Source organism: Sapajus apella, unplaced genomic scaffold (genome assembly GCF_009761245.1).
Source record: "Sapajus apella isolate SASKATOON/1434 unplaced genomic scaffold, GSC_monkey_1.0 scaffold35, whole genome shotgun sequence".
Lineage (NCBI taxonomy): Eukaryota > Metazoa > Chordata > Mammalia > Primates > Cebidae > Sapajus > Sapajus apella.
Window position 1 is genome coordinate 17,913,887 of NW_022436975.1, and position 14,686 is coordinate 17,928,572.

The 14,686-nt window shown below is 34.9% G+C and overlaps 1 protein-coding gene across 17 annotated transcripts in view; it reads left to right on the forward strand.

The window, feature by feature from the left end:
- The window catches only part of CSPP1 (centrosome and spindle pole associated protein 1), a 155,078-nt gene that overhangs the window by 34,766 nt on the left and 105,626 nt on the right, over window positions 1-14,686 (forward strand). For 14 of the 17 annotated variants that reach the window (XR_004274474.1, XM_032296272.1, XM_032296265.1 and 11 more), the window contains 4 exons: window positions 1,895-1,975; window positions 3,346-3,444; window positions 4,634-5,067; window positions 12,749-12,847. Coding sequence is in view for 16 of the 17 variants with exons in the window: in XM_032296272.1 (XP_032152163.1) it covers window positions 1,895-1,975; window positions 3,346-3,444; window positions 4,634-5,067; window positions 12,749-12,847 (713 nt within the window). In the remaining variant the exon portion in view is untranslated. The remainder of the gene's footprint in view (window positions 1-1,894; window positions 1,976-3,345; window positions 3,445-4,633; window positions 5,068-12,748; window positions 12,848-14,686) is intronic. The other 3 variants (XM_032296280.1, XM_032296281.1, XM_032296273.1) reach the window with 1 other exon arrangement.

Consider the following 14,686-nt stretch of genomic DNA (forward strand, 5'->3'; position numbering starts at 1 on the left):
GTTGTTGTTATTGATTTTTTTTTTCATTTTATTGAAAATTTCAAACATGATTCTTGACCCATGTTTGGAATGGGAAATTGCCCAGTGAAAGAGTAAGGATGTTAAATCTGTCTTCCTGGGATTGGAACTATGAGTGGGTTTTTCGTGCATTTATAACTCTTCCAAATGATTAGGTTTATAGTGTACTTCAGTATATAGGAGGTAAACTCACTCAGTGGTCTGGTCATGTGTCTTAGTTTTTCCTTGTCAAATAAGTTTAGAGTTTCATGCAGCCAACTTTCAAATTAGCTTTTGTAGCACAATTCATTTGTAAATTCAGATTTAATGAAATTTTATTTATTTTTGAGACAGAGTCTGGCTCTATCACCTAGGCTAGAGTGCAGTGGTGCCAATCTTGGCTCACTGCAACCTCCGCCTCCCAATTTCAAGTAATTCTCCTGCCTCAGCCTCCTGAGTAACTGGGAATACAGGTGCATGGCACCATGCCCAGCTAATTTTTTGTGCTTTTTGTAGAGACAGGGTTTCACCCTGTTGTCTAGGCTGGTCTGAACTCCTGAGCTCAAGTGCTGCCTCAGCCTCCCAAACTGCTGGGATTACAGGCCTGAGCCACCGTGGCTGACCATATTTAGTGAAACTTTATTAAACACTTAGTTTTGCTAATCACTCTCTTTCCATAATGTTTTGAATACACTATTGTAGTAGCTAATACATTGTTTTATGGTTATTTGCTTACATGTCTGTTTCTGTAGCTGAATTGTAAATCTCTTGAATATAGGGAAAATATACCTGCAAAGTATTAGATGGTTGCTAATTGCTTGTTTAATGAATAAATAAAAGGCATGGAACTCGACAGATTGACAAGTATTGATTGATTTAATCCTTATAATCCAGTGATGTGTAGATGGCATTATTTCTGTTATACAGACAAGGAAACTGAAGTTAAGGGAAGTAACTTTTTCCAAATTATTTGACTACTAAGTAGCAGTACCAGAAAGTTAAGGATCATGTGTATTTTTTTTTTTTTTACCAGTTGGGGATCATGTGCATTTTTTTTTTCCGGTCCCATGTATTTGCTCTACTGCTTTAAAGGGATTTTATAGTTTTTATCCTCCTTCATCCTTATGCCAGCTTTGGTAGGTAGGCAGAGCAGGTATTATTCTCATTTTACAGAATAAGAAAGTGTTTGTCAGAAAAGTTAAGTGACTTGCTCAGTGTTAACAACTAAGTGCTTGGGCTAGTTGTAGGTCCTAGGTCTTTCGACTGTTAGTCTAATGCTGCCTCTGCTACACTGCATTACTTAAATGCTTAATGAACACAAATGGAGGAACACATAAACAACATTCATAGTTATATCTATTGATATTTCAGTAGATATTCACTCATATAATTATAGGAAAAATAGAAAAAAAAAACATTGTGGCATGCATTAAGATATTTGTGAGGAAGTTTAAATTTGCCTTGAGAATAAAAACACAGTAGAGCACTGATAATGAAGACTGTGTGCTTAGAAGACAAATATAAATTGGGAAAGTTTTCTTTTTTTTCATGCTTCCAATCATCTTGAATCAATAGACATATATATATATATATATATATATATATATATAGAGAGAGAGAGAGAGAGAGAGAGAGAGAGAGAGAGAGAGAGAGAGAGGAAATGAAAATTAAGGCCTGACTTTCCCTTTCAGGGAGTTGTTGATTAGAAGAAAATGCCCTTTTTTCCAATTGCTTTTGGTATGGTCTATAATAGATTTGTAGTTTCTGTCTTCATTCCATTTCATTCTTTTGCTCTGCATAGTGTAACACTAGTTTAGAATATAAAATGCAAAGACATTTATGCAACATATTTTATAAAGGCAATTAGGTAATTTTTTTTTAATGTATATATTTACAGAAAAATTTTCTATCTACGAGTGAAACAAATCCATCTACTCTGGGAGTCTCTCTTCCTATTGGTGAGAGGTTATCTGCTAAGGTAGGTGGATAGGAATAATTATTGTGGGTAGCAGTTTTCCGAGGCATGAAAATCATAAAGGAACATACTGTTGATTTAAATGCAAATGGAAGATCACATAATTCCCCCATACTTGAATATATTTCTTTTTCAAAAATTTGTGGAGTCACATTTATGCTGTTTAAATTTTTTTTTGAACACAACATTTGTAACCATATAATTACATATTTCTTATTTTTTTTTTGTTTATTTATAATTATATATTTCTTTAATATGTTGATTATTTTGTGGTATTCAGTTATACTTAACTGAGTACTCAGAATTAATTTTTTTCAGCATTGGTATCTGACTCTAAAGTTTATGCTATGTAACACAGTTAGAATGAGTGGATGTGAGATTATAGTGAGCTTTTATTATGCAGGGTGAGGGTAAGAGTACTTCGAATATCACTCCATATTCCTTAGAGATGAAAGTGATAAAGTACTGTTTACCTCTTATAGAGACTCAGTTCTTACCAGGGTATATCAGACATCATGAAATAGTATATAAGACAAAATGATGGTTAATAAATTTTAAAAGACAGACCTAATTTCTTTAATACACTTTTATATTGTGTTGTTTTAGTGACATGGGAAGTATTAAAATTTAAGAACATTTTCTAATCTTATATATTTGTGTTTTAACAGAATATTTCATTATTATATTATTTTAGAATCTATGATAATTATGCCTTTTTAAGTTTAAAATATGAAGGATCCTTTTTTAACCTTGGACAGGAAACGGTTAGCAGCAGGTACTTTGGAGGAGTGGGTTGGGGCATTAGGAGAAGGGAGGTGTCCTTGAGAAGGAAAGATGGAAGGTAACCCCATCATATCTCTTTGGAAACATGCTAATGGCAGATCTCCTGGCAAACACATTCATTATATTTACTAGTGGGAGAGATTTATCTCTGAATGCTTTTGGCAAAATACACTTGGTTTGTCTAGGATTGCTGTTGGTAATCAAACGTGGAATCTGTGGATTTATATGGCATGGCTCTTTGGAAAATGTCATCTAAATTCTGTTAACTATTGGAGTATAAAATCGAGGTGTTTCATATACAAAGCAACTCTCTTCTATTAGAGATCTCATGTATTAATGGACCAAAGCATATAGCTGTGCATATTCTCATGTGACAAGAAAGACCTGGGGAGCTATATGGGTGGGTGTCTTCAAACCTCTTCCTACTTCTCCCATACCTTTCAGTGACTTCTGTCCTTGAAATTATTAGTAAAGCTTGATTCTGAGTAAGAGTTCTGATTGTATGATTCAGATTTGACATTCTGGTATGAGATTAAGGTATTTTTTTCCTGAAGTTGAAGTTAACATTGCCTTTTTATTTTTATTTTAAGGAAAGGTTGAAACTTGAACGTAACAAAGAATACAATCAGTTTCTCAGGGGTAAGGAAGAGTCCAGTGACAAGTTCAGACAGGTGGAAAAGAATACTGAGGTGAGTTTTGCTTTTAAAATAAATCTTTACTACCACAGATTGAATGTTTTGTACTTGAAAAGGTTTTTCTATTTTAGACATTTTACTTATTTTTTTTGTAAATACTTGCAAAATTAAGCCAAATTAAACCAAACACAGGGCATTTAAATATTTAGTTTTTGAAGCTGTTTTATCTCACATTGAAGAACGAACTTTACCTTTTAACATTTGATTGGGGAGATTTAATTTTAGAGATCAGTTTTGTTAAGTGATTTTCATTTATTTTTAAACATTTAAATAAATTTTTGTGTTGACAATTTCTAGCTATATTTCTTTTTTCAAAATTTAAGGATCAATTAGCCAGACGTGGTGGGAGGCATCTGTAATCCCAACTACCTGGGAGGCTGAGGCAGGAGGATCACTTGAACCTGGGAGGTGGAGGTAGCAGTGAGCTGAGATTGTGCCACTGCACTCCAGCCTGGGTGACAGAGCAAGACTCTGTCCAAAAAGACAAAAAAAAAAACCATTTAGGATGATTGATATTTCTAGGACCAAAACATTTACCACTTTCTATATCCTTTGTGTTGAGAATTTAATTTGAAATATTTTGAAGTAGTATCTCTTGGGATAGGCATTTGCATTTAGTTTAACTTCTCTTTTTATAGCACTTATCAATTTTACTGTTGTTTGACTACTGATACAAATAAGTTTTATTGAAAGGTAAAATTTCCCCCCGACTTTTTTTTTTTTTTGAGACAGAGTCTCGCTCTGTCACCCAGGCTGGAGCGTAGCTGTGTAATCTCAGCTCACTGCAACCTCCACCTCCTGGGTTCGAGCGATTTTCCTGTCTCAGCCTCCTGAGTAGCTCGGACTACAGGTGTGTGCCACCATGCCTGGCTAATTTTTTGTATTTTTAGTAGAGACGGGGTTTCACCATGTTGGCCAGGGTGGTATTGAACTCCTGACCTCAAGCAATCCACCCACCTCAGCCTCTCAAAGTGCTGGGATTACGGGTGTGAGCCACCATACCTGGCCACAGAAAAGTAAAATTTTCTTGAAGTTTTCTTCTAAAAAAAATATGGTTGACTAAACAAACATTAAGAGTTGACATGATAGAGTAAGTATAAATTGAGGGTTTAATTACCTTGTAAGAGGTAGTTTCCCATCAAGTTTTGTTTCTTTTTTTTTTTTTTTTTTTTCAATTGAACAGCCCAAGAGTCAAAGAAATAAAACACCTGTTGGTCAAGTGAAGCCTGATTTAACTTCACAAATACAGACATCTTGTGAAAATTCAGAAGGTCCTAGAAAAGTTGTCTTAACTCCTTCAGAGGCATATGAAGAACTTCTGAACCCAAGACTAGAGGAGGACAGATACCGACAACTAGATGATGAAACTGAATTGAGGAATAGAATTATTAAAAAAGCAAATGAAGAAGTGGGCATTTCCAACCTAAAACATCAAAGGTTTGCAAGCAAGGCCGGCATTCCGGATAAAAGATTTCACAGATTTAATGAGGATTGTGTTTTTGATAGACAGTATCATAGACCAGACCAAGATCCTGAAGTAAGTGAAGAAATGGATGAGAGGTTTAGATATGAAAGTGATTTTGATAGAAGACTTTTGAGAGTGTATACAAATGACAGGTATTTATAACCTCATTTTTATTTTCTTTATTTGTTTAATATAGCAAATTAATTAATGGTTAATATTTGCTGTTGTTACTTTTTATCATTATACTAGAGAGAAGCAGTTTCGATTTATCATATTTACTTAATTATAAGATGCTGCCAGTTTTAAGATGCATCATTATTTTATGTCTCACTGAGGGGAAAAGGAAAATACTCAAAGTGGGGCCCTGTTACAAAGTTGGAAAACTGAGAGGTTACACCCTTGATATTAAAGTATGTGAATGGGAAGTAGGCATTTCCACAGAAACGGGCAGAGAGCAAACGTCCACATCCCAACTTTTGCAGTGAGTGGACAGTAAAGATACACACAACCTTCCCTGGGAATTTGAAGTGTAAATTAGTACTGATTCAAGTTCACAGTTTGAATTCGTACTGCCGGTAGGGTCCAAAGAAACCTTGGGGCAAGAATTCAGAGTTTTCTCAATTCATAGTGCTCTTGGATGAGGGGAAAAGTAACTCTCTGCAGTAACTTGACATAAAACCAGGTCATTGACTATTCTGACTTCAGATACTAAAATGTGTGGTTGGGCGTGGTGGCTCACACCTGTAATCCCTGCACTTTTGGAGGCTGAGGCAGGGGGATCACTTGAGGTCAGTAGTTCGAGACCAGTGTAACTAACATGGTGAAACCCTGTCTCTACTAAAAGTACAAAAATTAGCGTGGTGTGGTGGCATGTGCCTGTAATCCCAGCTACTTGGGAGGCTGAAGCAGGAGAATCGCTTGAATCTGGAGGCAGAGGTTGCAGTGGACCAAGACTGTGTCACTGCATTCCAGCCTGGGCGACAGAGCGAGACTCTCTCAAAAAAAGAAAAATAAATAAAATGTGTGAAAAAAGGATACCTTAAAATAGATGAAATACAGTTTATTCCTGTATTCATAAGTTTTTTCAGTCAGATTTTCAGATGGTTTTCGGTTCCTTTGAATATTTTTGTGACACTATACAATTTCTTAACTGCACAGGGAGGTTTTATTGTTGTGTTTATTTTAATACTGCACATGAAATTTGCCATAGTTTAACCTAACTTGTTTTGGAGATAGAAATACTCCAGGGTCTCATATTTGTCACTGACTTGTTTACTTGACAAGCGTCAAACCTAAATTTTGAGCAGTTTATGGGATCTACTTTATTAGTTAAAATAGATTACTTTTTAAGTATTTTAGGAAATTTTTTCAAGGGTAATACTGTACATTCAGGATTCTAATTATTAATTACAATACAAAGCTTTTACAGTTCTTTGTCTTCTATATTCTGTAGCTGTTATGTCCTGCTCACAAAGTATTTTTAATATTTACCCTGATTTAGGTAATTTGGAGGATTAGAATTTGAAAATGCCAATTACAGTTTCTCTGATCTGAATCTAATTGTATATACTTCAGAAAATTCTCCAAATCCTAGAATGTTACATTTGAAAATGCTTACTTATGAAGGTAGTTAAAGGATGCCTAAACTAAAATAACTCTCAGTTGGGGAACTTAGTTGCAAGTAATCTTGCAGGATGGGTGGTGATGTCTCCTTTGTGCATGAGAACTTCTTTTCCCTTTAAGGTGTTTGTTTACCTTTAGGGTAAATGTAATGCATACGCTTTTAAGTTTGGAATTTTAAGAAACAAATTATAATGGTTGCTGCTTTTTAAAAAAAAAATTTTAATCTAAAATTTTATAATTATACCCTGTGATAATTTTATAATTATACCCTGTGATAATTTTATGCATGAACTGACAAATGAATTTCATCCTATTTGAGAACTCTTATCTTTTATGTATCCCATAAATAAAATGAACTCTTTCTATATAAGCTTTCCCAAATACTATTTTAAGAATAAATATGAGGTTGAGTGAGAATAATTCTTGTTAAACACTTTAAAGTGTTTCTTCAATATGTAAATTATACTTTATGTATTTTTATTTTGTTTATATATCAACTCTGACATCTCCAAATGTTTTTTCATATGTGTCTCTTTAACAATTGAAGTTAAAATTGGATTTCTTTTTTTCAGATTTATAGATTCCTTATTTCCAAACCAAAATGAAAAAGCTTCAGTCATTCAGTAGTTTATAAATAGTCAGACTGGTTGGTAGGAGAAATGACTGTATTTGTGAAAGTTTTGAGGCTAAAGAAATGTGGAACTGAGTTTTTATTCTTAATGAAAGCATTTATTCTTAATGTATTGTGCAGTCTTGATCAGAAGTTCTTGACAAAAATTAATTATAATGTGTTATGAGAAGTGCACAGTTAATTTTCCTTCATTCATCTAAGTTTTCTTTCTTCCTTAAAAGTCAGCATCTGGTAAATTCTAGTTTTGGTTTATAATAGTTTTTTATTTTTGGTTTCAATTTTTCTCAACCCTATAAACTTTTTCATATACCATAATATATTTATTAATGAAATATTTCCCCATGTTTAAATATGGGAAAGCTAAAACTTTTCTCAGAAAATGATGTTACCTTCCTAAAGTCATATCATGAATCATTGACAGTGTTCTTAAGTAATTAACAAGGTGGTTAACACTGTAATTAACTGTTGCATTCTGTGCGTTTTATTTATGCATATTAACCAATTTAAGTAAAATTTATTATGTTTTAGGAGCTTTCTAATGTTGAATGTAATAGCATTTTCTATGATACTTCGAAATTTTTAGGCTCTATTAAAATGTAATCCTAGTCTTTGTTATTTATTAACTTGAACTGTAGAAGTTAGTATTTTACTTTATTATGTTTTACTTTAACCATTGTTAATGAGCAAAAGAAGTTTTACTTCTTTTTTTTTTTTCCAGACAAGAGTCTTGCTCTCTTGCCCAGGCTGGAGTGCAGTGGCATGATCTCAGCTCACTGCGGCCTCCGCCTCCTGGGTTCAAGCAATTCTCCTGCCTCAGCTTCTCAGGTAGCTGGGACTAGAGGTGCACGCTGCCATGCCTGGCTAATTTTTGTGTTTTTAGTAGAGAAGGGGTTTTATCATGTTGACCAGGATGGATGGTCTTGATCTCTTTATTTTGTGATCCACCCACCTTGGCCTTCCAAAGTGCTGGGATTACAGGCGTTAGCCACCACGCCCACCTCAGAAGTTTTAATTCTTAATACCCAAAGAAACCAGGTGCAGGGTAGATGGTGTTGAAAATAAAAAACAGTGCTACCAAAGTAAATATAAAAATTGGGAAAGAACTGAAAACAAAGCTGAAAATGGTGGTCCACAGTTAACATCTCAGAGTTTTTCTTTAGCATCTATTTTTTTTTAAAGATTAACATGTATTAATTTTAGGATAAACTTGGCCTCTACTCTATATCTGGTTTCTTTAGGTATTAAGATTTAAAATTTTTACCTGATCAACTAGAGTTGTTGACGCATGTCTTCAAGGAAATAGGGAGAAAAAGATTTTTTTCGTTTAATACTTTTTTTTTGTTAGTAGGATGGTGAAACCATTTTGCCATTATTTTATTCCCTCAATCTTATCTGATTTGCATTTCAAAGGAAGTAAACTCTTTTATGAGGTCTGTCCCTTTATAACAAAACCTAATACTTAAGTTGTGATAAGTGAACCTATATATTAAAAGCCATAGAATATTTAGATGGATTTTCTACAGCTATACCACCTTGGAACATGCCTGATCTTGTTTGATGTTGGAAACTAAGTAGGCTCGGACCTGGTTAGTAATTTGATGGGAGAGCATTTAGATAGATTACTTCTGGATCACAAGGATAGTCTTAATCTGGTACACTCGCAGTGAAACAGAAAGGGCTTCCAGGGAAAAACTGAACCTAAACTGAGCCCCTCAACTTTGATTAGAATTAAATGGTTCTTATGCATTTAGTGAGTGCATTACTTTTGGATATTATCATCTGTCTGTTTCCCATAAGTTGAGGTGATTGAATAGAGAGGCAGCCATGTTACACTGCTGATTCTTACCAGTTGCTTTCTTCAGAGAGGACTTTTTGTGTTCAGACAATATTACAACAATGAATTGTAAGACCATAAAAGCTGTTTAAGCCCGAGTGCGGTGGCCCACGCCTGTAATTCCAGCACTTTGGGAGGCCGAGTGAGGTTAGGAGATTGAGACCATCCTGGTTAACAAGGTGAAACCCCATCTCTACCAAAAGTACAATAAATTAGCTGGGTATGGTGGCAGGTGCCTATTGTCCCAGCTACCCAGGAGGCTGAGACAGGAGAATTGCTTGAACCCAGGAGGTGGAGGTTGCAGTGAGCTGAGATTTCACTACTGTACTCCAGCTTGGGTGACGGAGCAAGACTCCATCTCAAAAAAAAAAAAAAAAAAAAAAATTAAACTGTTTAAATGAACTAACAGAGCTAGTTCAGGGTGATTAAATGCTAAATTTATTAGAAATATAAAGGGCATTTTAGTAAATGAAGGAAATGTCATAAAAATCGTAGGGATATTTTAATAGAGAATAAGGTGGCCAACTTTCCAACCAATAGTTTGGCTTTTCAGCTTAAGTTCCCTTCAGGGTTTCTTTTTTTAGGTCTTACATTGGTAATTTAAAAAAAGTATGAAATCTCTGTTTGTAAACAGTAATTCTTCCTTGACTTAAAAAAGGTAAGCAAATCATATGTCATTTTATAAAATTGCATAGGATCCCTAAGATTTTATTATCTTTTTAGTGAAATGCTTATTTCTGCTCTTTTTTAGCCTCTTTAAATTTCAGTCTTGATCTTATTATAATTATCGGTGACAAAGTAGACTTTTATAATCTTGTTAATGATTTTATTTTTCTTCAGTAAAAGGTATACCTTATAACCTCTTTCATATGTGCTGTTCACTAGGAAATCTTTTGATTTTGCTATAGATTTTAGGAAAGAGACCTTAACCTTCTACATAAATAAAATCATTTCTTAAATTAATTTAGAATGAACTTTGAAAATGACCTGTTGTGTTTATGATGTTTGCTTTATTATCTATATATACTGAAAAGCCTGTAAAACATTTTTTAGTATGGGTGCAGTGGTGTAAAGATAAGCTATAATTATTAATCTAAATATTATTTTCAGACAACTAAAAAGTCAGGAAGCCACAAGCTTTATGTAAATTTTAGAAAAAAAACTTTTGTATATATAACTCGCCTTTAATTCTGGGACTCCAAGTTATGCTTTTAAGAATTTGTAATTTTAAATTTCTATTTAAAAAAAAATTTTTGTTTTTGGAGTTAGAGTTTCACTCTTGTAGCCCAGGCTGGAGTGCAATGGCATGATCTCAGCTTACTGCAACCTCCGTCTCCTGGGTTCAAGTGATTCTCCTGCCTCAGTCTCCGAGTAGTTGTGATTACAGGCGCCTGCCACCATGCCCGGCTAATTTTTGTACTTTTAGTAGAGTCGGGGTTTCACCAGGTTGGCCAGGCTGGTCTCGAACTCCAGACCTCAGGTGATCTACCCACCTCGGCCTCCCAAAGTGTTGGGATTACAGGCGTGAGCCACCATGCCTGGCCTTTTTTTTTGTTTTGTTTTTTGAGACAGGGTCTTACTGTGTTGCCCAGGCTGGAGTGCAGTGGTATAGTCTTGGCTCACTGCAACGTCTGCCTTCCAGGCTCAAGCAGTCCTCCCACCTTAGCCTCCCGATAGCTGGGACTACAGGCATGAGCTGCTGTGCCCGGCCTCCGTTTAAAAAAAAAAAATGTGTGTGTGTGTGTGTGTGTGTGTGTGTGTGTGTGTGTATATATATATATAAAAATATATAATATAATATATATATAAAATTTTATATATATATATATTTTTTTTTTGGGTGTAGATACCTCTTTGCTACACTAGTGAATTTACTTTTTGTGTTGTGTTGTGGGTTCTCAAGAAAACCTCTAGTTTGGGTGATATGCTAGGAGGATCCATAAGGACTTTGGATGTAGTTGTACTCAGAGTTATAACTTATTACAGCGAAAGGATACAAAGCAAAATCAGCAAAAGGTAAAAGGCACATGAAACAAAGTTTGGAGGAAACCAGTCATAAGCTTCTAAGGGTTCTCTCTTAGTGGAGTCACACAGGAGATGCTTAATTTCTCCAGCATTGAGTTGTAACAATATAAGGAAATGTCTACCAGGAAAGCTCTTTAGACACTCAGTGCCCAAGGTTTTTATTGGGAGATGGTTACATAGGCACCCTGTTCCTGGCATGGCAAGTACCAGAATTCCAGACTTCTGAAGAAAAGCAGGTGGTTAGCATAAACTATAGTTGATACAAACAGTTTAAGCACAATGAGCTGCTCTTACCAGTTCTGGCAGTGGTTGTATCTCTCCCAAAATCTAAATTCCCAGGTGCCAGTCAATAGTCAACTGTACATTCAGGCTTTTCTAAAGATAGACAGTGTCAGGCCTGCTCCGTTAACTCTTTTCTGCATTATATATAAACATCCACTATAACTAAATCTGGTTGCCTGGCATTGTTAATTACAAATTTGAATTTGAGTTTGTATATAGGTTTGTTAAGTGGTAGATGTAGGGAATGACACTAAACTGATGTGTCATTCATACATCCAAATGTGTGTGTGCAATGAATGTGTGTGTGTGATATGTGATTGATTGAAAAATGGAAGCCATTCATATGTTATGCCATGGCATGGTTACTAAGATTAAAATTCCAAATAGTGTTTTCTCCACAGATGATATTGACAGTGGCTTATGTGATGGAAACAAGTGAAGAAAGAATTTTATATGCTGGTTCTGTGGAGAGTGAGAAGTTTCTTTTTTTTTTTTTTCCTGAAAATTGCCATTTTTTGTAATCTGATAATGAAATTCACCTAAAATACTGAATACTACTTTAACAACCATATTTCTTTGTAATAGTCCTCTTGAGAAAGACCATAGAGTTGGGTAACTCAACAGCCATGTAAAGAAACTTTGAAATGCTTACGATATGCTTATTTTCATGGATGCTGATAAGTGTTGGTTTCTCTGGTATGAGAAATGAAGCTAAAAATAAAATCAGTGTTTGCCAAATGGAAAAAAGATTGATTGAAAAACATTTTTTCGTTATTATTTTCCAAAAAGATTTTTAAAGAAGAAAATAGGAAACATGCTAATCTTTCTTTTTGTTATGACTTTGTAAGTAAAGATAGCTAATCATTTTCTACCCATGGATCAACCTGTTCGTGTTTTCCATTCACCTGTCAGTAACATTTGTTTTTTTCATGTGATTTACAGTGTTAGCAAATGTCATGGTTTGCTACGTTTGATTTAACTTTTTGATAAGACTGCTGCTATATTTTTAAGTTAAAAAGGTTATATATACAATGAAATAATTCACAAGCTCTATGAATTTTGATTTTAAAAATGTTCTCATTTTGAATTTTGACTATAAACTTTGTGATTGCAGGGACTGTGTCTGAATACCCACCTGCTGGGTATTCACTTTAAAGTGAATAATAAAAAAGTGTTAGTATATATTTGTAGCTTCAAATATAAAAATTTCTAGAAATTATATTAAAATCTTTTAGAAAAGATTATTATGTTTAAACTCTTAGTGTCTCATTAACCAGCAGATCATACATATCCTATTTAATTTTAGAATATGTTTATGGTAAAACTTCATTATAACACTGTGTTCCCTTTGTGCCAACATCAAATGTAAAAACACCAAAGTGTTATAAGAAAGTCCACTGTATGTGGAACATGCTCTATAAGCTAATGTGTTTTTAAGGATGCACAGGAACAGACGAGGGAATGTGCTTCCTATGGAACATGATGTGGATGTTGTAGAACAGTCAAACGTAAGAATTTCATCTGCTGAAAATAAAAGGTACAGTATTAATATAAATTCTCCCGTTTAGTCATTACATTGTGAAAGAGAATGTGCCTAAAACTTGCTAATTGAAAAAGTAGAAAGGTATAGTAAATTAACAGCCTTTCTTCTTAGTGAGCAGTGAATTAAAGGAAAAGAAAGGATAAGGAGGTAGTACTAAATGAAAATCGATAGTACTTTGCAGGTTTCTTTTAAAGAACAAATGTTTGGTTATAAAGTATGCCAAGATGTTCTGAAGAAGTCCCCGTGATTACAAAGTATGTAAATTTGTTTGAAATAATAAAAGAAATAGGTATAATTCAATGGACTAAAAACTTAAAATATCTTAGAGTCATGGTGATGCAGCTTGACTGGAAATAAATAGAAAATGTGGCCTGCATGGCGGCTCATGCCTGTAATCCCAGCATTTTGAGAGGCCAGTGCAGGGGGATCACTTGAGGTCAGGAGTTGAAGACCAGCCTGGCCAACATGGTGAAACCCGGTCTCTACTGAAAATTTAAAAAATTAGCCAGGTGTGGTGGCATGCCCTGTAATCCCAGACACTCGGGAGGCTGAGGCAGACGAATAACTTGAACACCGGAGGCAGAGGTTGTGGCAAGCTGAGATGGTGCCATTGCACTCCAGCCTGGGTGACAGAGTGAGACTCCATCTCAAAAAAAAAAAATTAAAAAATTGAAAATGTTCCTGCAGTGTGAATTTTTCTTTCAAAAATTTATTTTTGATTTTCAGTTTATCAAGTAGGTAACTTTGATGCTTACTTTGTAAAATTAGTGTTCATATATGTTTCTGTCATGTTGAAAGGAAAGGAAATTAATATGTATTTTATATTTATGTTCTCTTTCTACTAATAGTTTTTATCATTTTGGTGGTATTCTTGTGTCATACATAAGAATAAATGGTTTTGAATCTATAATATACAGTGAAGATAATGTCATGTCAAGAAAGGTGTCTTTCTTTAAAAAAAAAAAAAGTAATTTATGAACACTGCTTGCAATAAGAGAATTTGTTATTTGGTTCTAATTAAGTAAGTTTTCTTTGAGGAATTTTTTTCCCCTCTTCCAAGGGGAAAAATCCTTTTCCAAGGGAGGATGTTTTTTTTGTGGTTGTTTTGTTTATTTTGAGACAGGGTCTCGCTTCGTTGCCCATGCTGGAGTGCAGTGACATGATTATGGCTCACTGCAACTTTGACCTTTTGGCCTCAAGTGACCCTCCCACCACAGCCTCTGGAGTAGTTGGGACTACAGGCATGTGCCACTATGCCTGGCTAATTGTTTAAAGAAATTTTTTTGTAGAAACAGGATCTCACTATGTTGTCCAGGCTAATCTTAAACTCCCAAACTCAAGCTGAGATTACAGTCATGAGCCACTGTGCATGGCCAGGAAGGAGTTTTTTTAGGGATGATCTTTTCTAAGTTTGTGCATAGGTCACTCTTTCTCTTCTTTTTTTTTTGGTTTATTTATGTGTAATTTTTTTTTTTCTTTTTCTTTCTTTTCCTTTTTGAGATACCGTCTCACTCTGTCTCCCAGACTGCAGTGCAGTGGTGTGATCTTGGCTCACTGCGACCTCTGCCTCCCAGGTTCAAGTGATTCTCCTGCCTCGGCGTCTCTAGTAGCTGGGATTAGAGGTGTGTGCCACCACACCTGGCTAATTTTTTTTTGGATATTTTTGGTAGAGGTGGGGTTTCACCATGTTAGCCAGGCTGGTCTCGAACTCCTGACCTCAGGTGATTCAGCCACCTTGGCCTCCCAAAGTGCTTGGATTACAGGCGTGAGCCACTGCACCCAGCCTTATGTACACTTGTATTCTTTTTTTTTTTTTTTTTTTTTAATTGGGGT